A 22,040-nucleotide genomic window follows, 5' to 3' on the forward strand; every position below is an offset into this window, starting at 1 on the left:
ATAGCATTGCCTTTAAATTGTTTAACTTGGGTCAAATGTTTTGGGTAGCCTTCCACAAGCTTCCCACAATAAGTTGGGTGAATTATGGCCCATTCCTCCTGACAGAGCTGGTGTAACTGAGTCAGGTTTGTAGGCCTCCTTGCTCGACACACGCTTTTTCAGTTCTGCCCACAAACTTTCTGTAGGATTGAGGTCAGGGCTTTGTGATGGCCACTCCAATACCTTGACTTTGTTGTCCTAAAGCCATTTTGCCACAACTTTGGAAGTATGCTTGGGGTCATTGTCTATTTGGAAGACCCATTTGCGACCAAGCTTTAACATCCTGACTGATGTCTTGAGATGTTGCTTCAATATATCCACATAATTTTCCTCCCTCATAATGCCATCTATTTTGTGAAGTGCACCAGTCCCTCCTGCAGCAAAGCACCCCCACAACATGATGCTGCCACCCCTGTGCTTCACGGTTGGGATGGTGTTCTGCTTGCAAGCCTCCCCCTTTTTCCTCCAAACATAACGATGGTCATTATGGCCAAACAGTTCTATTTTTGTTTCATCAGACCAGAGGACATTTCTCCAAAAGTACGATATTTGTCACCCTGTGCAGTTGCAAACCGTAGTCTGGCTTTTTTTATGGCGGTTTTGGAGCAGTGGCTTCTTCCTTGCTGAACGATATAGGACTTGTTTTTACTGTGGATCTAAATACTTTTGTACGCGTTTCCTCCAGCATCTTCACAAGGTCCTTTGCTGTTTTGGGATTGATTTGCACTTTTCACGCCAAAGTACGTTTATCTCTAGGAGACAGAACGCGTCTCCTTCCTGAGCGGTATGGCGGCTGCGTGGTCCCATGGTCTTTATACAGATGAACGTGGTACCTTCAGGCATTTGGAAATTGCTCCCAAGGATGAACCAGACTTGTGGAGGTCTACAATTTTTTTGGAGGTCTTGGCTGATTTATCTTGATTTTCCCATGATGTCAAGCAAAGAGGCACTGAGTTTGAAGGTAGGCCTTGAAATACATCCACAGGTACACCTCCAATTGACTCAAATGATGTCAATTAGCCTATCAGAAGCTTCTAAAGCCATGACATTTTCTGGAATTTTCCAAGCTGTTTAAAGGCTTAGTGTATGTAAACTTCTGACCCACTGGAATTGTGATACAGTGAATTAATCTGTCTAAACAATTTTTGGAAAAATAACTTGTCATACACAAAGTAGATGTCCTCATCGACTTGTCAAAACTAAAGTTTGAGTGGTTGAAAAGAGTTAATGACTCCAACCTGAGTATGTAAACTTTTGACTTCAACTGTATACACACCATACTAAATTATCCAGAATTCAATATTAGCGTGAAAATGTTTTTGCTACTAATCCTTGATATTGTCCCACTCCAACTGTTCTGATGTATGCATATCTAATCTGTGAGATCATTGGACAAATAAAGAAAGCATTTGGTCATCCCTCCCTTCAGTCCTTGAAGTAACCAGAGCCAGGAGAGATGGATAGGTGAAAGCAGAAGAGTGGGGTTAGGCTACACATAAACACACAGGGCCAATACACTGCTCAGTATTTGGTTTAATGGTTGTCATAACATTCAATTTACATGAAACTTTGTCAAAAGTACAGAAGTTGTAGAAAAACCACATTCACAGCACCATGCCAATGCTCACTTCCTACTTTAGCCCAGAGACCCTGCAGTTTCTCTGATTGACAGGCATTAGATCAAGATGGCATTACCTATAGGCAGGGAACAACCACTACAGTATCAACCTGTCCTGACAGATTCCTTCAATGTCCACATATCACAGCTGGCAAAAAGTGGACGGGGTCTCGATTTGACAGTCCTGAATAGATGTATCATGTTACGTGCCAGACTGATAGGTCCCTCAACGCAGCGCTGAAACACACTGGTACTGAGTAGCAGCACCTCATTTCACCATTAAAATATTGCGGCATTTCTGCTCCTAAATATAAACCCTACTGGCACCCAAAACCAGAATGTATTTCACCCCATTAAGCACTGCATACAGTGCCACTCCCAGTATACGATCCACAGCAGAACAGTCATTTACAAAACCTATTATAAAGGTTCATAGAAATAATATTCTCTGTTAATCCTGTGGACACCAGCAGCCATTACAATAGTTATTCACATTGAGTATGAATCCTGGTACTTGACAGGTCCATAGGGTTTCTGTAGGAATGGGGGAGCCGTGTGTGTGTGTGTCTTCAGATTAAGGCACTTACCAGTCCCTCAGCGAGTCGTGGAGAGCTTAATGGCAGTTATTAAAGACTCAGTCATTCCCTCAGACAGAGACCACAGGGAGCAAAGCACCTATAGATGAACGTCCTGAGGTACCAATATGATGACCCATAGTGGATTACACACAGCTGGGCCTCAGCCAGTCAGATGGTCTGAACCAGACATAGATACAACAAACTGTACATGTTAAAACCAACAAGCAATTATAACAAGCAAATCCAAACTATGTTACTGGTTAGGCACTGGGAGGAGGTGGGGGTAGTAGCTGCTGTCGTAGCAGTGGCCTTGTCCAGCAGATAACCTACACAGTTCACACATGATGCTTTATTAAACATTTGAAACAGATTATTGGGGTAAAATAGGGGAGCAAAGACTGAAGCTGCTGGTTGGGTGTAGATAAACAAAATAATCCACTTTCAACTTTCCTCTGTAAAATCCTAGACAATCTTCTCTTTCAAATAAAGTGTTCCTGTCATCCCATCCATAAGAAGATGAGGAAAGGCAGGGGGATGTATAAAACCCTTGATAAATCTGTAGGAAAAAAAAAGAGCATTAAGAAAAGTTCTGGTAAAAGCCAAAGCTGAGCCGAGCCATTCCTCCGTATCACTCCGCCATGTCCGTGTGTGTGCTTGGGCAGAAAGATAAAAAAATATAATAAAAACAACCTTACACTGCAGTTCCTCTTGGCACTTCAGTCATTCCTAGAAAATAAATAAAACTTTCCCTTCAAAATATAATTGTCCGTGGGCGAGGTGTTGTCCTAAGACTGGGGCAGGTGTTGTCTGATGATCTCTCTGGACTGGGGAGGGATCCTGTCTGGGAAGCGAACCGCGAACTCCACTATGAGGTCGCCGCGCTGGGTGGGGCTCTTAGGGAGGGGCAGGCCCTCCCCCCTCAGCCTCTTTACCGTCCCTGGCTTTATGACATCATGGCAGGGTAGCGGGATGACGCGGTTATCTAGGGTGGGAATGTTCACCGTACAGCCACACAGCGCCTGGGGGAGGGGGATATGAGAGGGTTTACTATTGTATCATACGACTCAAACATGTTCACTATATGACTGGTTCATTACAACAGTGTTCTTCAATCCGTTCCTCTGGGAAATCAAGGTGTTGTACATATGTTCTATTCAAACCTGATATGAAAAACAAAGTAATCGGCTGTTAGTTAATTCAGTGATTAAGGATAGGTGATAACGTGTTTCAGGAGCTATGGACGTAGAACACTAGTATATGTTCTAGTTCAGCAGTCTAGAACACAGGTTCAGCTGGAAAACATTAGATAGAGTGAAACAGAATGACATCAGCTACAATGGATCACTCCCTCTCTGACACTAAAACGTGTTTCCTAGTCTTTCCAGGTGTGTGGTTCCTGTATAGGGTTGGTAGGTTATAGAGTGCACAGGAGGCTAATTTTGGAGAGTGGTCTCATTTTGACAGCTAATGAAGACAGGAATCAGCTGAGGTCATAAATAGTTGGACAGTTTGTCAGAGGGGCTGGGACACAGTCTCTTCTCCTTATCATAGTGCCTATTGAATGCAGGGAGAGCAGTGAGAAATAGAATGGGTTCGAGGAATGAAACCTGAGCAACAAAGTAGTAGGATGAAGTGTCCCATAGCCACTGATATAAGGTAAGTTTTGCACCCTAATTGTCAAGCTTAAAATTGAGTAAGAGTAACATTAAACTGATCCTAGACCAGCAACTGCTACCCAGAGCAGGCAGCACACCATACTAACTCCAACCCTAACCTAGACAGGTTGCCATGATGCTGGAGGCACACAGACAGCTAACCCAAGGCCAGTTTAATTATATAAGCCTCAGCTCAGACAAGGGAGCACCAAAATAATGTAGTCCACTCCTAAGTGCGAACTCTGATTAAGTGCAGTTAGGCCTACAATTTCAGTCCCAATTTAATAACATGATACTATTTCATTGCGTGTTCCAGTTTAGTACTTACAAGTTGGCCAATCAGGTGTCAGTCCCATTTCACAGCTGCCCCATTCGGTGTTTACCATCCCCCACAACCTCAACCCCCCCCCCACCCCTCAATATAAGGCATCCAACTGTTATCACTAAGCGTTATCACATGCATATGTTGTCTAAGCCAATGCAGAGAGCATATCTCTCTGTAATATCAGAAGTCAAGTTCCTCTTAAAGCTCTGCAGCTAGAGTTAGCGATCGCCTGCTAAGTGTGGATGGGGTGTCGTGTGTGTTTCCTTCCTGTTCTCCACACTGACACCAAATGTCAAACTGTCCTGATTTAGAGAGAACAGCTGGAGAGAGAGCAGGGCTTGAACCCTGCAGTTACAGGGCAAGGCCACTGGCTCCTGTAACAAAGATACAGAACAGTCATATGGAGAAGCAGTGGTGTAAAGTACTTAAGTAAAAATACTTGAAAGTACTACTTAAGTAATTTTGGGGTATCTGTAATTTATTTTACTATTCATATTTTTAACAACTTTTACTTCACTACATTCCAAAAGAAAAATGTACTTTTTACTCAAAACATTTTAAAACGCTTAGCAAGACTGTGAATTTGACCATTTTCTCACTTATCAAGAGAACATGCCTGGTCATCCCTAATTCCGCTGATCTGGCATACTCACTAAAGACCAAAGCTTTTGTTTGTACATGATGTCAGTGTTGGCGTGCCCCTGACTATCCATACACTTCAAACAAGAAAATAGTGCCATCTGGTTTGCTTATTATAAGGTATTTTAAATGAGTCATACTTTTGATACTTAAATCTATTTAAAACCAAATACTTTGACTTTTAACAAATCTGGTTCATACTGTAGGCACATGATAACTGCATACAATGCTGCAGTTGGAGGGACATAAATTAGGTTACTTACATTGCCTACCAAAGCCCCTGGTATAATGTACATTTGCTGAAGCATTATGACAACTCAACGGTAGGGTTTAACTGAGCTAGGCCTTCTGATAAGTAATTGTCTCAACGCAGCCTTAATGCTGTGAAAGGGGAGGGTGGGGGTTGTTCTGGCTATCATAATTTGCATAGGCTTTCTAGGGCACACCAGGGCTTTTGGCAGATACGTGACTTCACACTCCAGAGCATATGGTATTTACTTCGCCACCATGGCCTTTTTTTAATTACTTTCACCTCATTTGCTCACATCGTATACAGACTCGCCTGGTGGAGTGCATGTCTCTTCACAGTCAACATTGTGATGTTTCATCAGTTTTTTAAAAACCTGATTTTACTGCTCAGCTCACTTGAATTACGGTACTTGATGTGGAAGAGAGTTCATGTAGTCATGGCTCTATCTATGTAATACTGTGCATTTCCCAGAGTCTGTTCTGGACTTGGGGCCCGTGAAGAGCCGCTTGGTAACGAACACATTTAGCATCTGCTGGCTTCCACGCAAAGCATACAAGCCAAATGCAGATCTTTGGAACAGCTACTTTTGAAAAAGTCTCAAATCCATATAATATAGCCTACACCATCACAATAAATCCATTATTTATTTTAGACAGGTCTAAAGAAACCTGATATTTTTATTTTATTTCACCTTTATTTAACCAGGTAGGCAAGTTGAGAACAAGTTCTCATTTACAATTGTGACCTGGCCAAGATAAAGCAAAGCAGTTCGACACATACAACAGAGTTACACATGGAGTAAAACAAACATACAGTCAATAATACACGATGTGAGCAAATGAGGTGAAAGTAATAAAAAAAAAAGGCCATGGTGGCGAAGTAAATAAAATATAGCAAGTAAAACACTGGAATGGTAGATTTGCAGTGGAAGAATGTGCAAAGTAGAAATAAAAATAATGGGAATGACATGAAGATGAAGAAAATGTTGTCAATTTCAGAAGAACAGAATAGTTGTCCTTATGCTAGGCCCTGATCTGCCTCTGACATATGGCTGTGGGCTGCACTAGTTCATTTTGAGGACAAGGTTTGCTTAGAATTCCGTAGCATTATTTTATATTATGAAGAATGAAATTGAACGATAAAATAGAAAGGATATTTTCTCAATGATTTACGGGAGTGCACATATGCGACTATTGTGTTGAGTGGTTAACAAACAGGTACTCCTATATGCTTCATTTAGAGTTATTAATGTAACTATAGTTGTGATACAAATGTTGGGCTATGTGTTAAGATTTTTAATACATTCTAAGGCTGCATGATGCATCTAACAATGATTTGAAATAATTGCATGAAAGGCAATTTGTGCAGGCTGTACACACTTCACCAGTCTCTCATTCACAATTTTACAATTTGACATGCCTCGATTTTCCCGGCAGCATCCCCTTTGTATGGCCGTAATGCTCCCTAAATAAACACCGACCAGTGGCGGTGGTGCCCTTGGGCTGAATATAATAATTATAATTCCCTTCTCCCGGCTGCGTGTGCCGAAGCACCTCTCACTCACATGGCTCTCCATCACGTGATTGGGTCTCTCACAGACAACAAGTGAAGACCAACACATCGGGGACGCAACTCCGCACATCCTTATCCATTTCCACAGCCCTGCAACTTGACCAAGTCACCTTCACCCAAATCCAGATAGCTGATGTTCTGAAAGAGCTGCAAATCTGGACCCCTACAAATCAGCAGGCTAGACAATCTGGACCCTCTCTTTCTAAAATTATCCGCCGAAATTGTTGCAACCCCTATTACTAGCCTGTTCAACCTCTCTTTTGTATCGTCTGAGATCCCCAAAGATTGGAAAGCAGCAGCGGTCATCCCCCTCTTCAAAAGGGGGAGACACTCTAGACCCAAACTGCTACAGACCTATATCTATCCTACCCTGCCTTTCTAAGGTCTTCGAAAGCCAAGTTAACAAACAGATCAACGAACATTTCGAATCCCACCTTCTCCGCTATGCAATCTGGGTTCCGAGCTGGTCATGGGTGCACCTCAGCCATGCTCAAGGTCCTAAATGATATCTTAACCGCCATCAATAAGAGTCAATACTGTGCAGCTGTATTCATCGATCTGGCCAGGGCTGTCGACTCTGTCAATCACCACATTCTTATCGGCAGACAACAGCCCTGGTTTCTCAAATGACTGCCTCGCCTGGTTCACCAACTACTTCTCAGACAGTGTCAAATCGGAGGGCCTGTTCTCTGGACCTCGGGCAGTCTCTATGGGGGTGCCACAGGGTTCAATTCTCGAGCCGACTCTCTTCTCTGTATACATCAATGATGTCGCTCTTGCTGCTGGTGATTCTCTGATCCCCATCTACGCAGACAACACCATTCTGTATACTTCTGGCCCTTCTTTGGACACTGTTAACTAACCTCCAGACGAGCTTCAATGCCATACAACTCTCCTTCCGTGGCCTCCAACTGCTCTTAAATGCAAGTAAAACTAAATGCCTGCTCTTCAACCGATCGCTGCCCACACTTATCCTGACTTCGGCAATGTAATTTACAAAATTGCCTCCAACACTCTACTCAGCAAATTGGATGTAGTCTATCACAGTGCCACCAAAGCCCCATATACTACCCACCACTGCGACCTGTATGCTTTCGTTGGCTGGCCCTCGCTTCATATTCGTCGCCAAACCTACTGGCTCCAGGTCATCTATAAGTCTTTGCTAAGTAAAGCCCCGCCTTATCTCAGCTCACTGGTCACCATAGCAGCACCCACTCGTAGCACGTGCTCCAGCAGGTTTTTGTCATTAGTCACCCCCAAAGCCAATTCCTCCTTTGGCCGCCTTTCCTTCCAGTTGTCTGCTGCCAAAGACTGGAACGAACTGCAAAAATCACTGAAGCTGGAGACTCATATCTCCCTCATTAACTTTAAGCACCAGCTGTCAGAGCAGCTCACAGATCACTGCACCTGTACATTTCCCATCTGTAAATAGCCCATCCAACTACATCATCCCCATACTGTTATTAATTTTGCTCCTTTGCACCCCAGTATCTCTACTTGTACATATATCACTCCAGTGTATAATTGCTATATTGTAATTATTTTGCCACTATGGCCTATTTATTGCCTTACCTCTTTTATCCTACCTCATTTGCACACACTGTATATACACTTTCTATTGTATAATTGACTGTGTTTGTTTATTCCATGTGTAACTGTGTTGTTGTATGTGTCGAACTGTTTTGCTTTATCTTGACCAGGTCGCAGTTGCAAATGGGAACTTGTTCTCAACTAGCCTACCTGGTTAAATAAAGGTGAAATAAAATAAAACAATTCCAAGGTGCATATTGAAGATACTGGAAGAATTGTCCACATTTACTTTTCATCAGCCAACAAGATGAGTAGGCCTAACGAACAGCAAAAGTACTAGCGGATGTCAATGTAGTATCCCCCATCGTACAAAAGTTGACCTATTCTGTGGGAAAAATAAATATTCCAAAACAGTCTGGGACAGTTGTGGACGCGATAGATCCCAAATGAAAACAACCAGTCACATCCTATTTTTTTTTAAGCACTGAGGCTGACCCAACAGATCAGAACTTTTAGCTTAAAATAACTATTAGGCTATTTCTTCACATTATAAGCTCAGCAATGCCCACATGGCAGTAGGCTATAAGCACTAATGTTCCATTAGCGGGAAAACACCATTCTCAAATGTGACCGTAAATGCGATTATGCATGTAATGCTTTTTAGTGAAAATTATTATAGTATTATTATAGTGAAAATGATCTTCCCCAAACTTGAAACTCACGTGCTGTGTATGTATGCCAGTTACTCTACACCCTTTGTAAAGCTGATTAATGTGCTTAATTTTAAGAAGTTATTTGGCCACTTTAGTTGTGACAACCATTATCAAAACATATAGGCCTATGGGCTAGGCTACATGAGGTGTGCAATTATGATTTTGAAAAGGCATTTGTTGTTTCTTGCCCTACTGCACACAAGCTGGGCATCAATCACAAGTGATAGGCTAATATTGTCACCCATCAGACTAGTCTTGATTTAATCTCGTCTTTACATATACTAAATAATACGTGGGAAATTTGAATTAGAATGGACCATTATCATGCACCTGTCTCAACAGGGGGAAGAAATACATGTCATTTATGCACTTAAATAGCGAATGGAGGACATTTTTCCCATGGTTCATTTTCATGCCAGCCTGGTGAGCTATACTCCTGATTTAAAAAATATTTAACGAGGCAAGTCAGTTAACTGTTGTAACTACCCATCCCGTGTCCGGGATCATTGTCATCATCTTACACCAATTAGCATAACGCAACGGACATAAATATTACTAGAAAATATTCCTATTCATGAAATCACAAGTGAAATATATTTAAACACAGCTTAGCCTTTTGTTAATCGCCCTGTCATCTCAGATTTTGAAAATATGCTTTACAGCCAAAGCAAGACAAGCATTTGTGTAAGTTTATCGATAGCCTAGCATAGCATTATGTCCAGCTAGCAATAGGCAACTTGGTCACAAAAATCAGAAAAGCAATCAAATTAAATTGTTTACCTTTGATGAGCTTCGGATGTTTTCACTCACGAGACTCCCAGTTAGATAGCAAATGTTCTTTTTTTCCAAAAATATTATTTTTGTAGGCGAAATAGCTCCGTTTGTTCTTCGGGTTTGGCTGAGAAATCGACCATAAATTGCGGTCACGAAAACGCGAAAAATATTCCAAATTAGCTCCATAATATCAACAGAAACATGGCAAACGTTGTTTATAATCAATCCTCAAGGTGTTTTTCAAATGAAACTACGTCAAAATGCTGTAGACACCTTGGGGAATACGTAGAAAAAAGAATCTGGTTGATAGCCCATTCACTGCTCAATAGGGACGCATCGGAACGCAGAGCTTTCAAAACGAGTCACTTCTGGATTGGATTTTTCTCAGGCTTTCGCCTGCAATATCAGTTCTGTTATACTCACAGACAATATTTGTACAGTTTTGGAAACTTGAGTGTTTTCTATCCTAAGCTGTCAATTATATGCATATTCTAGCATCTTGTCCTGACAAAATATCCCGTTTACTACGGGAACATTATTTTTCCAAAAATTAAAATAAGTTAAGAACAAATTCTTATTTACAATGACGGCTTCCTGTGGGGACAAACCCGGATGACGCTGGGCCTATTGTGCGAACCAGGGTTCTGTAGTGACGCCTCTAGCACTGACATGCTGTGCCTTACACCAATGTGCCACTCAGGAGCCCTATTATAAAGAGAAGTAACATGCTTAATATTAGGAAAGTTTAGAAATATATATAGTAGGCCTAGCCTATACAGTTGTGGCCAAAAGTTGAGAATTACACAAATATTAATTTTCAAAGTCTGCTGCCTCAGTTTTCATGATAGCAATTTGCATATACTCCAGAATGTTATGAAGAGTGATCAGATGAATTGAAATTAATTGCAAAGTCCCTCTTTGCCATGCAAATTAACTGAATCCCCCAAAAACATTTCCACTGCATTTCAGCCCTGCCACAAAAGGACCAGCTGACATCATGTCAGTGATTCTCTCGTTAACACAGGTATGAGTGTTGACGAGAAAAAAAGAAAAAAAAGAAAGTTTAATCATTTTTATAATAAGGCTGTAATGTAACATAATGTAGAAAAAGTCAAGAGGTCTGAATACAGCAACACCTCCCCCATTGACATTCCTGTCTTCTATAGATGTGATAACTTTGGGCCTGTTATTTTTAGACCAAAAGCCTACGTAGAACATCGGGACTGAAACTAGCCAGCGTAGCTAGCATAGGGTCTAACCAAGCTATCATAAGGCCAAAACTCAGCCAGCTAACAGAGTTTAAAACCAACCAGCACAGCTAACAGAGTGTATAAACCCAGGAAGCCAATTAACAGAGGCCCAGTGCCAGAACTCTATAATCATACCTCCCATAGCTGCTGGATGGAAGCAAAGCTCCCTGGCAGTAGAAATGAAAGCTGTATTTGCTTTGGATACTAATTCAGATGACCCAGTTCACTAATAACCTCTCCCTCCAACAACTCCCCTTCCTCCCTCCGGTCTATTTCCTTCCCTGGATCGAAGTTAACATACTAAATCTGTGCATTTCCGGAAAAAAGCAACTTTGTAATTTAACACTGCACATTCCACCAACTGAACTGCCTCTTTACTGCATGCATTAACTCTCATAACTAAAACATATTTATGGCAGTTTGTGACACTAAGATAACTGTTTGACAGAAAGTAAGGACTACTGGTTAACATGCCCATTTGAGCACCTTGTGTAAACTAATATGTACACAACAAGCACCATTCGAGGATCTGTTATTAGCCAGCCCATTAATATAGGCAGCAGATGAATGGCAGCTATTTTGGAACTATAAAAGAGTGTTTCATTTCACAGGCTGGTCACAGCTGAGCACACATGGAGAGCTTTAATTAAATAAACTGTCTGTCAGAGTACCACCTTAACTACACAATCCTGCTCTCTCTCTCTGTAGGCGTGTGTGCATGTATGAAAGAGAAAAAAAGAGAGCTGTCTAAGTGTATAAATGCTTTATTGTCTGTTTAAACAGCAGATGACTTAGTTAGCTTTTTTTAATGAGCACAACAGTCGTTATAGTGCTATCATAAAGGAAGCCATATGAGGCAGGACAGGGTAGAGTGTGAGTGGCCCTGTCACACAGGGATAACACATTCCTCCATGCTCACTCACACTGCAGTGCCAGAGATACATTCTGCACAGCACTCAGTCTGCCCAGCCAGGGCTCAACTCAATCCACAGAGACTGGAGGGATGTGATGAGCTAGGTAGTGTATTCATTAGAGGAACAGATCCTTTTAGGCGCAGTACCGATGTGTGACTGCACACAGACATCTCCCGGCACTGCCCAAAAACTAGTGTTAGAAACATGAACACCAGTGTACTGCTGTTAGAGGTGCCTGAGGCTCTGAGTCAGAGAGAGTGAGTAGGAAAGAGAGAGAGATGTGACTTCTGATGATGCACTTTATTAGAACATCCTCACTTACTAAAATAATACTAACACACACACACACACACACAGTTCCCTTGTGAAAACCTAGAGGTAGATAGAGAGTGAGTGTTGTTTAAAATAAAAAATAAATCCTATTGTCTAAACAGGGTAATACCACAGGCCTCCAGTTCTGTGTGAGTGTTCTGTCAGGTATTTGTGGATAGAGGGAGAGTGAAAGAGGCAGAGAGAAAAAAAAAGGTGGTGTTTTGTAGTCTGGACAAAGCAATGCCACAGGCAGCCAGTTTTCTGTGAAGGTATTTGTGGAGATAGGCTGTGTGAGAAAGAAAGAAAGACAGTGACAGGCAGACAGAGCAACAGACAGATCCTACCTCCTTCAGACTGATATTGCAGGTGTAGATGATATTGGAGCTGTCCCTCCTAAAGTGGGCATGTCCTTTGTCTTTGAGCACAAAGGCGATGTCTGCTGGAATGTTCTCTGGCGTCTCGTCCCCCTCCTTAGGGAAGGTGATCTTGGTGCCCTCCTTCCATCCCCTTTTTATCACGATATTCAGGATCTTGTCCTCCGTCCGGCTGCTCCTGCCATCGGGGTTCAGCCTCCTCCTGGTGATCTTCATCCGCTTGGTGCAACCATGGAAGATCTCCTCCAGAGACACCTTCAGCTCATGGATCACCGGGGGGTCCTGCTGCCTCCTGGAACCCGCCAGACGTTCTGACTTCACTCCCCTCCTCCTGCCCCCGCCATTGCCAGGGAAGCCGTTGACCCCCCCGGGGAAGCCGAAATGTGTGAAAGAGGTGAAGGGGTCATCCTCATCCAAGTCGGTTTCCATGTCATGATCATTGTGGTGGTTGTGGACCTTGGAGTGGAAGCCGTTGGAGCGGTTATGGTGGTTGCGGTGCGGTCCGAAGAACATGTCGAAGGGGTTGGAGCCGCCAAAGAAGGATGCGAAGGTGGCGTGGGGGTCCCCATGGAAGGTGTAGTGGTATGACCCACCAGGAACCCCAGACTGACCACTACTGCCCCCCGCCTTCAGACCTGACAGAGGGAGAGAGACAGGGCTGTGAGTACACACTCACCACACACACACTCACCCAGATGGAGATGTTAGGAGGGAGTTTGAGGAGCGGAGGCCCTGGAGCCATGAGCAGCAGTCAGAGAGAACCCACGTGGGCGAGAGTTCCCATAGGATCGGGGGGGGGGGTGGTCTAGCAAAGGATTTGCTGCTACAGAAACTGATAAGACTACCCGCAGCTTAACACACACACCACCTCAATGTCATTCTTATCTCTGCCACCTCATGGATTCGGGCCTATCTGAGAGATGGAAACACACTGTTGAAAGAGCCAGTCAGACAGGAGAGAACAGTTAGACAGGAGAGAACAGTTAGACAGTAGAGAACAGTTAGACAGTAGAGAACAGTTAGACAGTAGAGGCAGAAGGGTGAGGTAGGGAGGACAGATAAATAAGGAAAAGAGTCTGCTCAGTGTTCTCGCTCTCACACAATGACACACACACAGAGAAAGATAGAAGACTTCATGACACTTATAAATCACACCGACCACACTCAGAATAGTGAGCCTCTCTCTCTTACCCTCCTCTCCTAGCTGGTCGTAGATGACCCTCTTCTTGGGGTCACTCAGAACTTCATAGGCCTCAGCGATCTCTTTAAACTTATCCTCTGCATTAGCGTCTGTGTTCTTGTCTGGGTGGAACTTCAGTGCCATGCGGCGATATGCCTTCTTGATCTCCTCCTCGTTAGAACCCTTAGGAATACCCAGCATCTTATAGTAGTCCTTCCCCATGGCAACGACTTCTCACACCTGGCTCTCTGGAGGTAGAAGAAGAGTGTGAGAAAGGTTACTGGGTTAGGGATGCCCAGGGTTTTATAATAGTCCTTCCCCATGGCAACAACCTCTCACACCTGGCTCTCTGGTGAGACACCCACACCTATGTGAGTAAATAGGGGAGTATCCTAATGAATATAAGTATTTTCCCCATTGCAGATTAGATATATTTGTGGAACTTGCCATGTGGCTATAGTAATGTGGTATGGTTGTGTTGCCATGGCAGTGTAGTAAAAGCTCAAAGTTTGTGCATGTGAGGAATTTCCTTCCATCTGGCACTACACACTCAAGCACGCAGAGTGAGTGGGGTTACATGCTATAGCCTCGTGAAACTGCAGAGCTGTTGAATGACACTGACCATGCGCCTGTCAGTGTAGTAGAAAGTCTCTTACCTACATTCCTTGCGAGCTTCGTTGAATAAACTACACCATATGGTAGACTATAGGCCTATGTATAGTTGTTATTTAGGTGCTTTACTGTTTCGGTTTTTCATGTAGCCAAAATAACCTGCCCACACCGCTGTGAATCTCTACCGTAGAACGAGACACAGAAACGGCACAGGTCACTAGCTTTGCTTTAGAGCCGAATTTCACGAGCAATTGCAGTTCCACCAGAGACAATAACAACTCTCTCTCTCTGTGTGTGAATCGAACCTATCGATTGGCAAATGCAGAGGCGCAACACAGCCTTTAATAGGCTTTAATTAGCCTATGACAGCCGTGGAAACTGGCAGTAGCCGGCGCTGCGGACAAAAAACACTGGATGAGGGACGAAATTAAACGTTTCCTACCAGTGATCATTTTCAGCAGAACATTGGCAGATCAGACGAACATATCCCTCTCCTGCCCTGGTATCCCTCTACGGTCTTTATCATGTGCGGTCAGAGTTCAACCGCTGACGGGTCTGAAATAGCGGTCGTCACTAGTTAGCCTACAAAAGCCACAAAGTCTTAATTATGGCCAAACCCCGCCTATTTCTAAAATGGCTTAACCTTAACCACACGGCTAACCTTATGTTCATGTCTTTATTGAACATGCCGTGGGGAACCTTAAATTAAGACCAAAAAGCTAATTTTAACCTGAAATAGCCGGTGACCAAACAGAAGAACGCTCTGACGTTAACGGGGAAAAAATATTAACGTTTTACTGCCAATCAATGACTCCAAATCACATACCGTAGTTATGCGGTGTGTGACGTTCAATTAAATAGACCCTCGTCACTTTATTTCCACTTCCAATGTAAAAATGCACAGAAATACTGCGTACATAGACTACAACGGCCAGTCCTGCAGTGAAAAAAAATCAAATGCCTGTCTATAAACTGAAATAGTCAGAGAGTCTATAACTATGCCTACTTTCAGTAAGTTAGTCCGTAGGTGGGTCCAGTACCGTCTTACCTTGTCCGAGTGACTGTCTCTGGACTTCACTGACTGTTCTTCGCCGCTCCTCTGCGCGACAGCTGAGTATTTTACCAGTGGACTGTTCAATGCAGACTGTCAGCCACGGTGGACTCGCCCATCAATCGGTCGTACCCCCAATAATTTGTTGCACTGAGGAGTCGATTGATTTCAGTTATCAATTTATTGAATCCATTAGATCGATCCACTCATTGGTTTACTTTAGCTCCCAGGAATGAAGTTAACAGCCTGGAGTTTTGGACCATTGGACATTCCAGCTCTGCTTCTGTCTGAGAGAGCTGGGAATCCACTGTAAAATAAAACACTCCCTCTGTCTGTGAGTATGTCTGTGTGTTCTCCCAGGCAGATTTATCTAATGCCCGTGGATGGTGCTGGAGGCTGGGACAGTGTGTGTATATTGTGCGTGAGTAGGCTATGCCTGTGGTATAAACAGCGCGGCTACATGTGATCACTGGCACTCAGGGACTAGAACCTTCTTCACCCACACAAACGAGGAGGAGAGGAGACTTGAGATGCAGCGCCTGTCTCCTTCCCAACCTCCTGCTCTATATTAAACTCTCTCTTCTCTCTTTGAAGAGGATGTCATCAGTAGAGAGTTCTGCTGTCAGAATCTTTTCTTTAATATTTTGACCATTAAGCACATTACCCGCCTGCATAGCACTTATAGCACATTTAAGGGTTAATTATAGTTCATGTCAACATTATGCATTTCCAAGGAAAATCACTGCTCAGAATCCTCTAATATAATCAGTAAATGTACTTCCGAGAGGAGAAAGTAGAACCATTAAGAGGTAGGGGAGAAGAGGGAGATGGGTGGGATAGATGTAGAGCGAGCAATGCAGGTGGGCATGTCAGTCAAAGTAGACAGAGGGAAGGGGGAGAGAGAGGCAGAGGGAGCATCATAGAGAAAAAAAAGAGCAAGAACGAGAAAGTGGGCCCAGGATGAGTCTAGCTATAGCTTGAGTCATCCCTTTCTCTTGGGTGGTGAGGAGGTGTGAAATAAACAAGTAACTCAGTAGTAAAGAACAGAGCCTTTACACAGGTGTCTGGTCATATACCATAGTACATCTCCTGTTGACATTTCCTGAGATATTCCCCTGTGGCCAGCTGGGTTTTCCTGTGGCAACAGAGACCCTGTAAATCGGACAAGTCTGTGGGTAGGTATATGTGTGTTTTGCTATAGACATACAGTGGCAAGAAAAAGTATGTGAACCCTTTGGAAATACCTGGATTTCTGCATAAATTGGTCATTCAATTTTATCTTCACCTAGGTCACAACAATAGACAAACAGTCTGCTTAAACTAATTACACATGTTCATGTCTTTATTGAACATGCCGTGGGGAAAGTATGTGAACCCTTGGATTTAAACCTGTTACCCCACGACAACATCCGATGAAATGGCAGAGCGCCAAATTCAAATTACTATAAATATTAAAACTTCATGAAATCACACATGCAATACACCAAATTAAATCTACACTTGTTGTGAATCCAGCCAACATGTCAGATTTCAAAAAGGCTTTACAGTGAAAGCAAACCATGCTATTATCTGAGGATAGCACCCCATCAAACAAACAATCATATTTCAACCCGCCATGCGCGACACGAAGCTTAGAAATAAAGACATAATTCATGCCTTACCTTTGACGAGCTTCTTCTGTTGACACTCCAATATGTCCCATAAACATCACAAATGGTCCTTTTGTTCGATTAATTCCGTCGTTATATCCAAAATGTCAATTTGGCACATTTGATCCAGAAAAACACTGGTTCCAAATCGCGCAACAGGACTACAAAATATCTCATAAGTTACCTGTAGTCTTTGTCCAAACAACTTTCCTAATACAACTTCAGGTATTTAACGTAAATAGTCAATCAAATTTAGGACGGGATAAACTGTGATCAATACCGGAGGAAAACAAAGTGGAGCGTGTTCAGGTCACGCACCTCTAACAAACACTACACTTCACTCGACCCTCGTTCTTGACAGCCCTACTTCTTCATTACACAAAGGAAAAACATAAACCAATTTCTAAAGACTGTTGACATCTAGTGGAAGCGATAAGAACGGCAAGCAACTGCCTTATAATTCTAGATTCCCATTGAAAAGTGACCTCAATGGGGTTTTTTTCCTGGAGGGTTTGTCCTCGGTGTTTCGCCTGCCAAATAAGTTCTGTTATACTCACAGACATCATTCATTTTAGAAACAGAGTGTTTTCTATCCAAATCTACTAATAATATGCATATCCTAGCTTCTGGGCTTGAGTAGCAGGCAGTTTACTCTGGGCACGCTTTCATCCGAACGTGAAAATACTGCCCCCTAGCCCAAAGAGGTTTTAATAACTGGTTGACCCTACTTTGGCAGCAATAACCTGAACCAAACGTTTTCTGTAGTTGCGGATCAGACCTGCACAATGGTTAGGAGGAATTTTGGACGATTCCTCTTTACAAAACTGTTTAAGTTCAGCAGTATTCTTGGGATGTCTGGTGTGAACTGCTCTCTTGAGGTCATGCCACAGCATCTCAAATCGGTTTGAGGTCAGGACTCTGACTGGGCCACTCCAAAAGTCGTATTTTCTTCTGTTGAAGCCATTCTGTTGTTGATTTACTTCTGTATTTTGGGTTGTTGTCCTGTTGCATCACTCAACTTCTGTTAAGCTTCAATTGTCGGACAGATAGCCTAACATTCTCCTGCAAAATGTCTTGATAAACTTGGGAATTCATTCTTCTGTCGATGATAGCATGCTGTCCAGGCCCTGAGGCAGCCCCTAACCACGATGCTCCCTCCACCATACTTTACAGTTGGGATGATGTTTTGATGTTGGTGTGCTGTGCTGTTTTTTCTGCACACAATGTTGTGTGTTCCTTCCAAACAACTCAACTTTAGTTTCATCTGTCCACAGAATATTTCCATCCAGGTACACTTTTGCAAACTTCAGACGTGCAGCAATGTTTTTTTTGACAGCAGTGGCTTCTTCCGGTGTGTTCCCATGAACATCATTCTTGTTTAGTGTTTTACGTATCGTAGACCCGTCAGCAGAAATGTTAACATGTTCCAGAGATTTCTGTAAGTCTTTAGCTGACACTCTAGGTTTCTTCTTAACCTCATTGAGCATTCTGCACTGTGCTCTTGCAGTCATCTTTGCAGGACGGCCACTCCTAGGGAGTAGCAACAGTCCATTTATAAACTATTTATCTTACCGTGGACTGATGAACATCAAGGTTTTTAGAGATACTTTTGTAACCCTTTCCAGCTTTATGCAAGTCAACAACCTTAGGTCTTCTGAGATCTCTTTTGTTTGAGGCATGGTTCACATCAGGCAATGCTTCCTGTGAATAGTAAACTCAAATTCTGTGAGTGTTTTTTATAGGGCAAGGCAGCTCTAACTAACATCTCCAATCTTGTCTTATTGATTGAACTCCAGGTTAGCTGACTCCAATTAGCTTTTGGAGAAGTCATTAGCCTAGGGCAGAGCTGCCCAACCCTCTTCCTGGAGATCTACCCTCCTGTGGGTTTTCAGTCCAACCCTAATTTAACACACCTGATCTACTTATTTGCTGCCAAACAAGACCTTACCTAGCTGAATCAGATACTCTAAATTAGGGTTGGACTGAAAACCTACAGGACAGTAGATCTCCAGGAAGAGGTTTGGGCAGCCCTGGCCTAGGGGCTCACATACTTTTTCCAACCTACACTGTGAATGTTTAAAGTTGTATTCAATATAGAAAAAAAGACAATTATTTTTATGTTATTAGTTTAAGCACACTGTTTGTCTATTGTTGTGACTTAGATGAAGATTATATCAAATTTGATGACCAATTTATGGAGAAATCCAGGTAATTCCAAAGGGTTCACATACTTTTTCTTGCCACTGTAAGTGAGTGTGAGTGCAATAGGGTAATTTAAATTGATTTCATTGAATAAACTTTTAAATCAAACAAGGGGACATTAGGTCATATTTATGTGTGTGTATACAGGAAGGCTCTAGAGCAGGGGTGGGCAATTCCAGTCCTCGAGGGCCTGATTGGTGTCACAGTTTTGCCCCAGCTAACACACCTGAGTCCAATAATCACTGAATCATGATCTTCAATTTAGAATGCAATTTGATTAATCAGCTGTGTTTGCTGGGATGGAGAAAAAGTGTGACACCAATCAGGCCCTGGAAGACTGGAGTTGCCCACCACTGCTCTAGACAAGGAGCGCTGACTCAATGTTTGTTTCCATGACAACAGGAGGAGCTGCTAGACAGGTGGCCTCTGAGTGCTTTCTGTCTGGCCCTGTGTGTATGTGTGAGGGTTTGAGAGCGGTGAGTGTGTGCACGTGTCTCCCATCCGAAGGGGTAACAGAAGTTGTCACATAGTGAAGGTGTAAACCTAACTGACTCATATACAGACCTGCTGGAGTCTAGCGAGACACATCATGTGTTTGTCTGTGTAATATCTCTCCTCCATCTGATGGCCTTAGTACAGTACACCCCGTTCTCTTCTACACTTTAAGTTCTATCCATCCCGTATCCATGGAGACCGCTGGCATCTAAAGTGCAGCACACTCCTCTGTCAGACAAGCCACACAAACACATCATTGATAAAGACTTACTCGGTTTCATCAAGCAGAATCTACCCATAATGAAAATGAGATTTAAAACAGAATTGACTCCTATAGAAGTCCTACCATGGTGGTGATGTGTGCAGCTCCCTGGCAGGGTTGGTGGAAGTCAGACACCTCCTGTAGTCTCTGTCTCAGATCTCTCAGTAACACAGCCTGAGACGAGGCCTGGAAGAACCAACGACCAATACAGCCTCCTGCATCCAGACTGCAGATGGAGAGAGGAGGAACATTACTGAATCTATACCCAGATGTAGCCTAGAGGTTATGGTAAGTGTGATGTACCAGACCCATACTCAGGTCCTGGTTGTCTCAAGTAGAGTTGCAGGAACCTCTGCCAGATGAGGGGGAGGAGCGGCTGATCAGGGGTTGTGGGCCAAAGCCTGACACGCCCACCGGTACACCTGCAGACGCTGCAGAGGCGGAGCCACTGCGAGCTTCAACCGCTGCTGGGCCTTCTGTCTCACACACACGGACACATGCAGGGAGACAAATGCACACACAACATACACAAAGAGTCAAACACCATGTTGCCTTCACACAAACTTTGTGGGAAGCACCATGTGTCTCAGATGAAGGATTATCTCTCAAAGTTTAATTTTAAGATCTACAGAACAGCATGTTCTGCTAGTCAGGTGAGAGGTTGGGGTTGGAGTGTACAGTTGAAGTTGGAAGTTTACATACACGTTAGCCAAGTACATTTAAACTCAGTTTTCACAATTTCTGACATTTAATCCACGTAAAAAGTCCCTGTTTTTGGCCAGTTAGGATCACCACTTTATTTGAAGAATGTGAAATGTATTTATTTCAGTTTTTATTTCCTGCATCACATTCCCAGTAGGTCAGAAGTTCATATACACTCAATTAGTATTTGGTAGCATTGCCTTTAAATTGTTTAACTTGGGTCAAACATTTCAGGTAGCCTTCCACAAGCTTCCCACAATAAGTTGGGTGAATTTTGGCCCATTCCTCCTGACAGAGCTGGTGTAACTGAGTCAGGTTTGTAGGCCTCCTTGCTCACACATGCTTTTTCAGTTCTGCCCACAAAACTCTATAGGAATGAGGTCAGGGCTTTGTGATGGCCACTCCAATACCCCGACTTTGTTGTCCTTAAGCCATTTTGCCACAACTTTGGAAGTATGCTTGGGGTCATTGTCCAGTTGGAAGACCAATTTGAGACCAAGCTTTACCTGCCTGACTGATGTCTTGAGATTTTGCTTGAATATATCCACATAATTTTTTTTCCTCATGATGCCATCTATTTGGTGAAGTGCACCAGTCCCTCCTAGAGCAAAGCACTCCCACAACATGATGCTGCCACCCCCGTGCTTCACGGTTGGGATGGTGTTCTTCGGCTTGCAAGCCTCCCCCTTTTACCTCCAAACATAACGATGGTCATTATGGCCAACAGTTGTATTTTTGTTTCATCAGACCAGAGGACATTTCTCCAAAAAGTGCGATATTTGTTCCCATGTGCAGTTGCAAACCGTAGTCTGGCTTTTTTATGGCGGTTTTGGAGCAGTGGCTTCTTCCTTGCTGAGCGCCCTTTCATGTTATGTCTTTTTACTGTGGATATAGCTACTTTTGTACCTGTTTCCTCCAGCATCTTCACAAGGTCTTTTGCTGTTGTTCTGGGATTGATTTGCACTTTTCAAACCAAAGTGCGTTCATCTCTAGCAGACAGAAAGCATCTCCTTCCTGAGCGGTATGACGGCTGCGTGGTGCCATGGTGTTCATACTTGCATACTATTGTTTGTACAGATGACTGTGGTACCTTCAGGCCTTTGGTAAATGCTCCCAAGGATCAACCAGACTTGTGGAGATCTACCATTTTTTTGCTGATTTCTTTTGACTTTCTCATAATGTCATGCAAAGAGGCACTGAGTTTGAAGGTAGGTCTTGAAATACACCCACAAGTACACCTCCAATTGACTCAAATTATGTCAATTAGCCTATCAGAAGCTTCTAAAGCCATGATATCATTTTATGGAATTTTCCAAGCTGTTTAAAGGCACAGTCAACTTAGTG

General features: G+C 43.1%; 1 protein-coding gene across 6 annotated transcripts; it reads right to left on the reverse strand.

Moving 5' to 3' along the window:
• Positions 1-1,554: 1,554 nt before the first annotated feature.
• On the reverse strand, positions 1,555-19,925 carry dnajb5 (DnaJ heat shock protein family (Hsp40) member B5). Of its 6 annotated transcripts, none has more exons than XM_036936020.1 (4): positions 19,802-19,925; positions 13,735-13,971; positions 12,514-13,178; positions 1,555-3,254 (listed from the first exon to the last, which is right to left on the reverse strand). In XM_036936020.1, exons 2-4 carry the CDS (start codon positions 13,943-13,945, stop codon positions 3,021-3,023), a joined length of 1,110 nt encoding a protein of 369 aa, XP_036791915.1. In that variant the 5' UTR covers positions 13,946-13,971; positions 19,802-19,925; the 3' UTR covers positions 1,555-3,020. The 6 variants fall into 6 exon arrangements, with proteins under 6 accessions (XP_036791915.1, XP_036791917.1, XP_021477403.2 ...); XM_036936022.1 differs by lacking the exon at positions 19,802-19,925 and adding an exon at positions 17,048-17,372; XM_021621728.2 differs by lacking the exon at positions 19,802-19,925 and adding an exon at positions 15,384-15,800.
• Between the last annotated feature and the right edge of the window lie 2,115 nt (positions 19,926-22,040).

Source organism: Oncorhynchus mykiss, chromosome 11 (genome assembly GCF_013265735.2).
Source record: "Oncorhynchus mykiss isolate Arlee chromosome 11, USDA_OmykA_1.1, whole genome shotgun sequence".
NCBI classification, from domain to species: Eukaryota; Metazoa; Chordata; class Actinopteri; order Salmoniformes; family Salmonidae; genus Oncorhynchus; species Oncorhynchus mykiss.

Excerpts from the sequence above, each read along its gene's own strand:
- dnajb5 (XM_036936020.1), bottom strand. The coding sequence starts at position 13,945 with ATGGGGAAGGACTACTATAAGATGCTGGGTATTCCTAAGGGTTCTAAC. Across the intron at positions 13,179-13,734 it reads CGACCAGCTAGGAGAGGAGG|GTCTGAAGGCGGGGGGCAGT; the intron begins GTAAGAGAGAGA and ends TCCCTCTGTCAG. Across the intron at positions 3,255-12,513 it reads GCAATATCAGTCTGAAGGAG|GCGCTGTGTGGCTGTACGGT; the intron begins GTAGGATCTGTC and ends CCCCTCCCCCAG.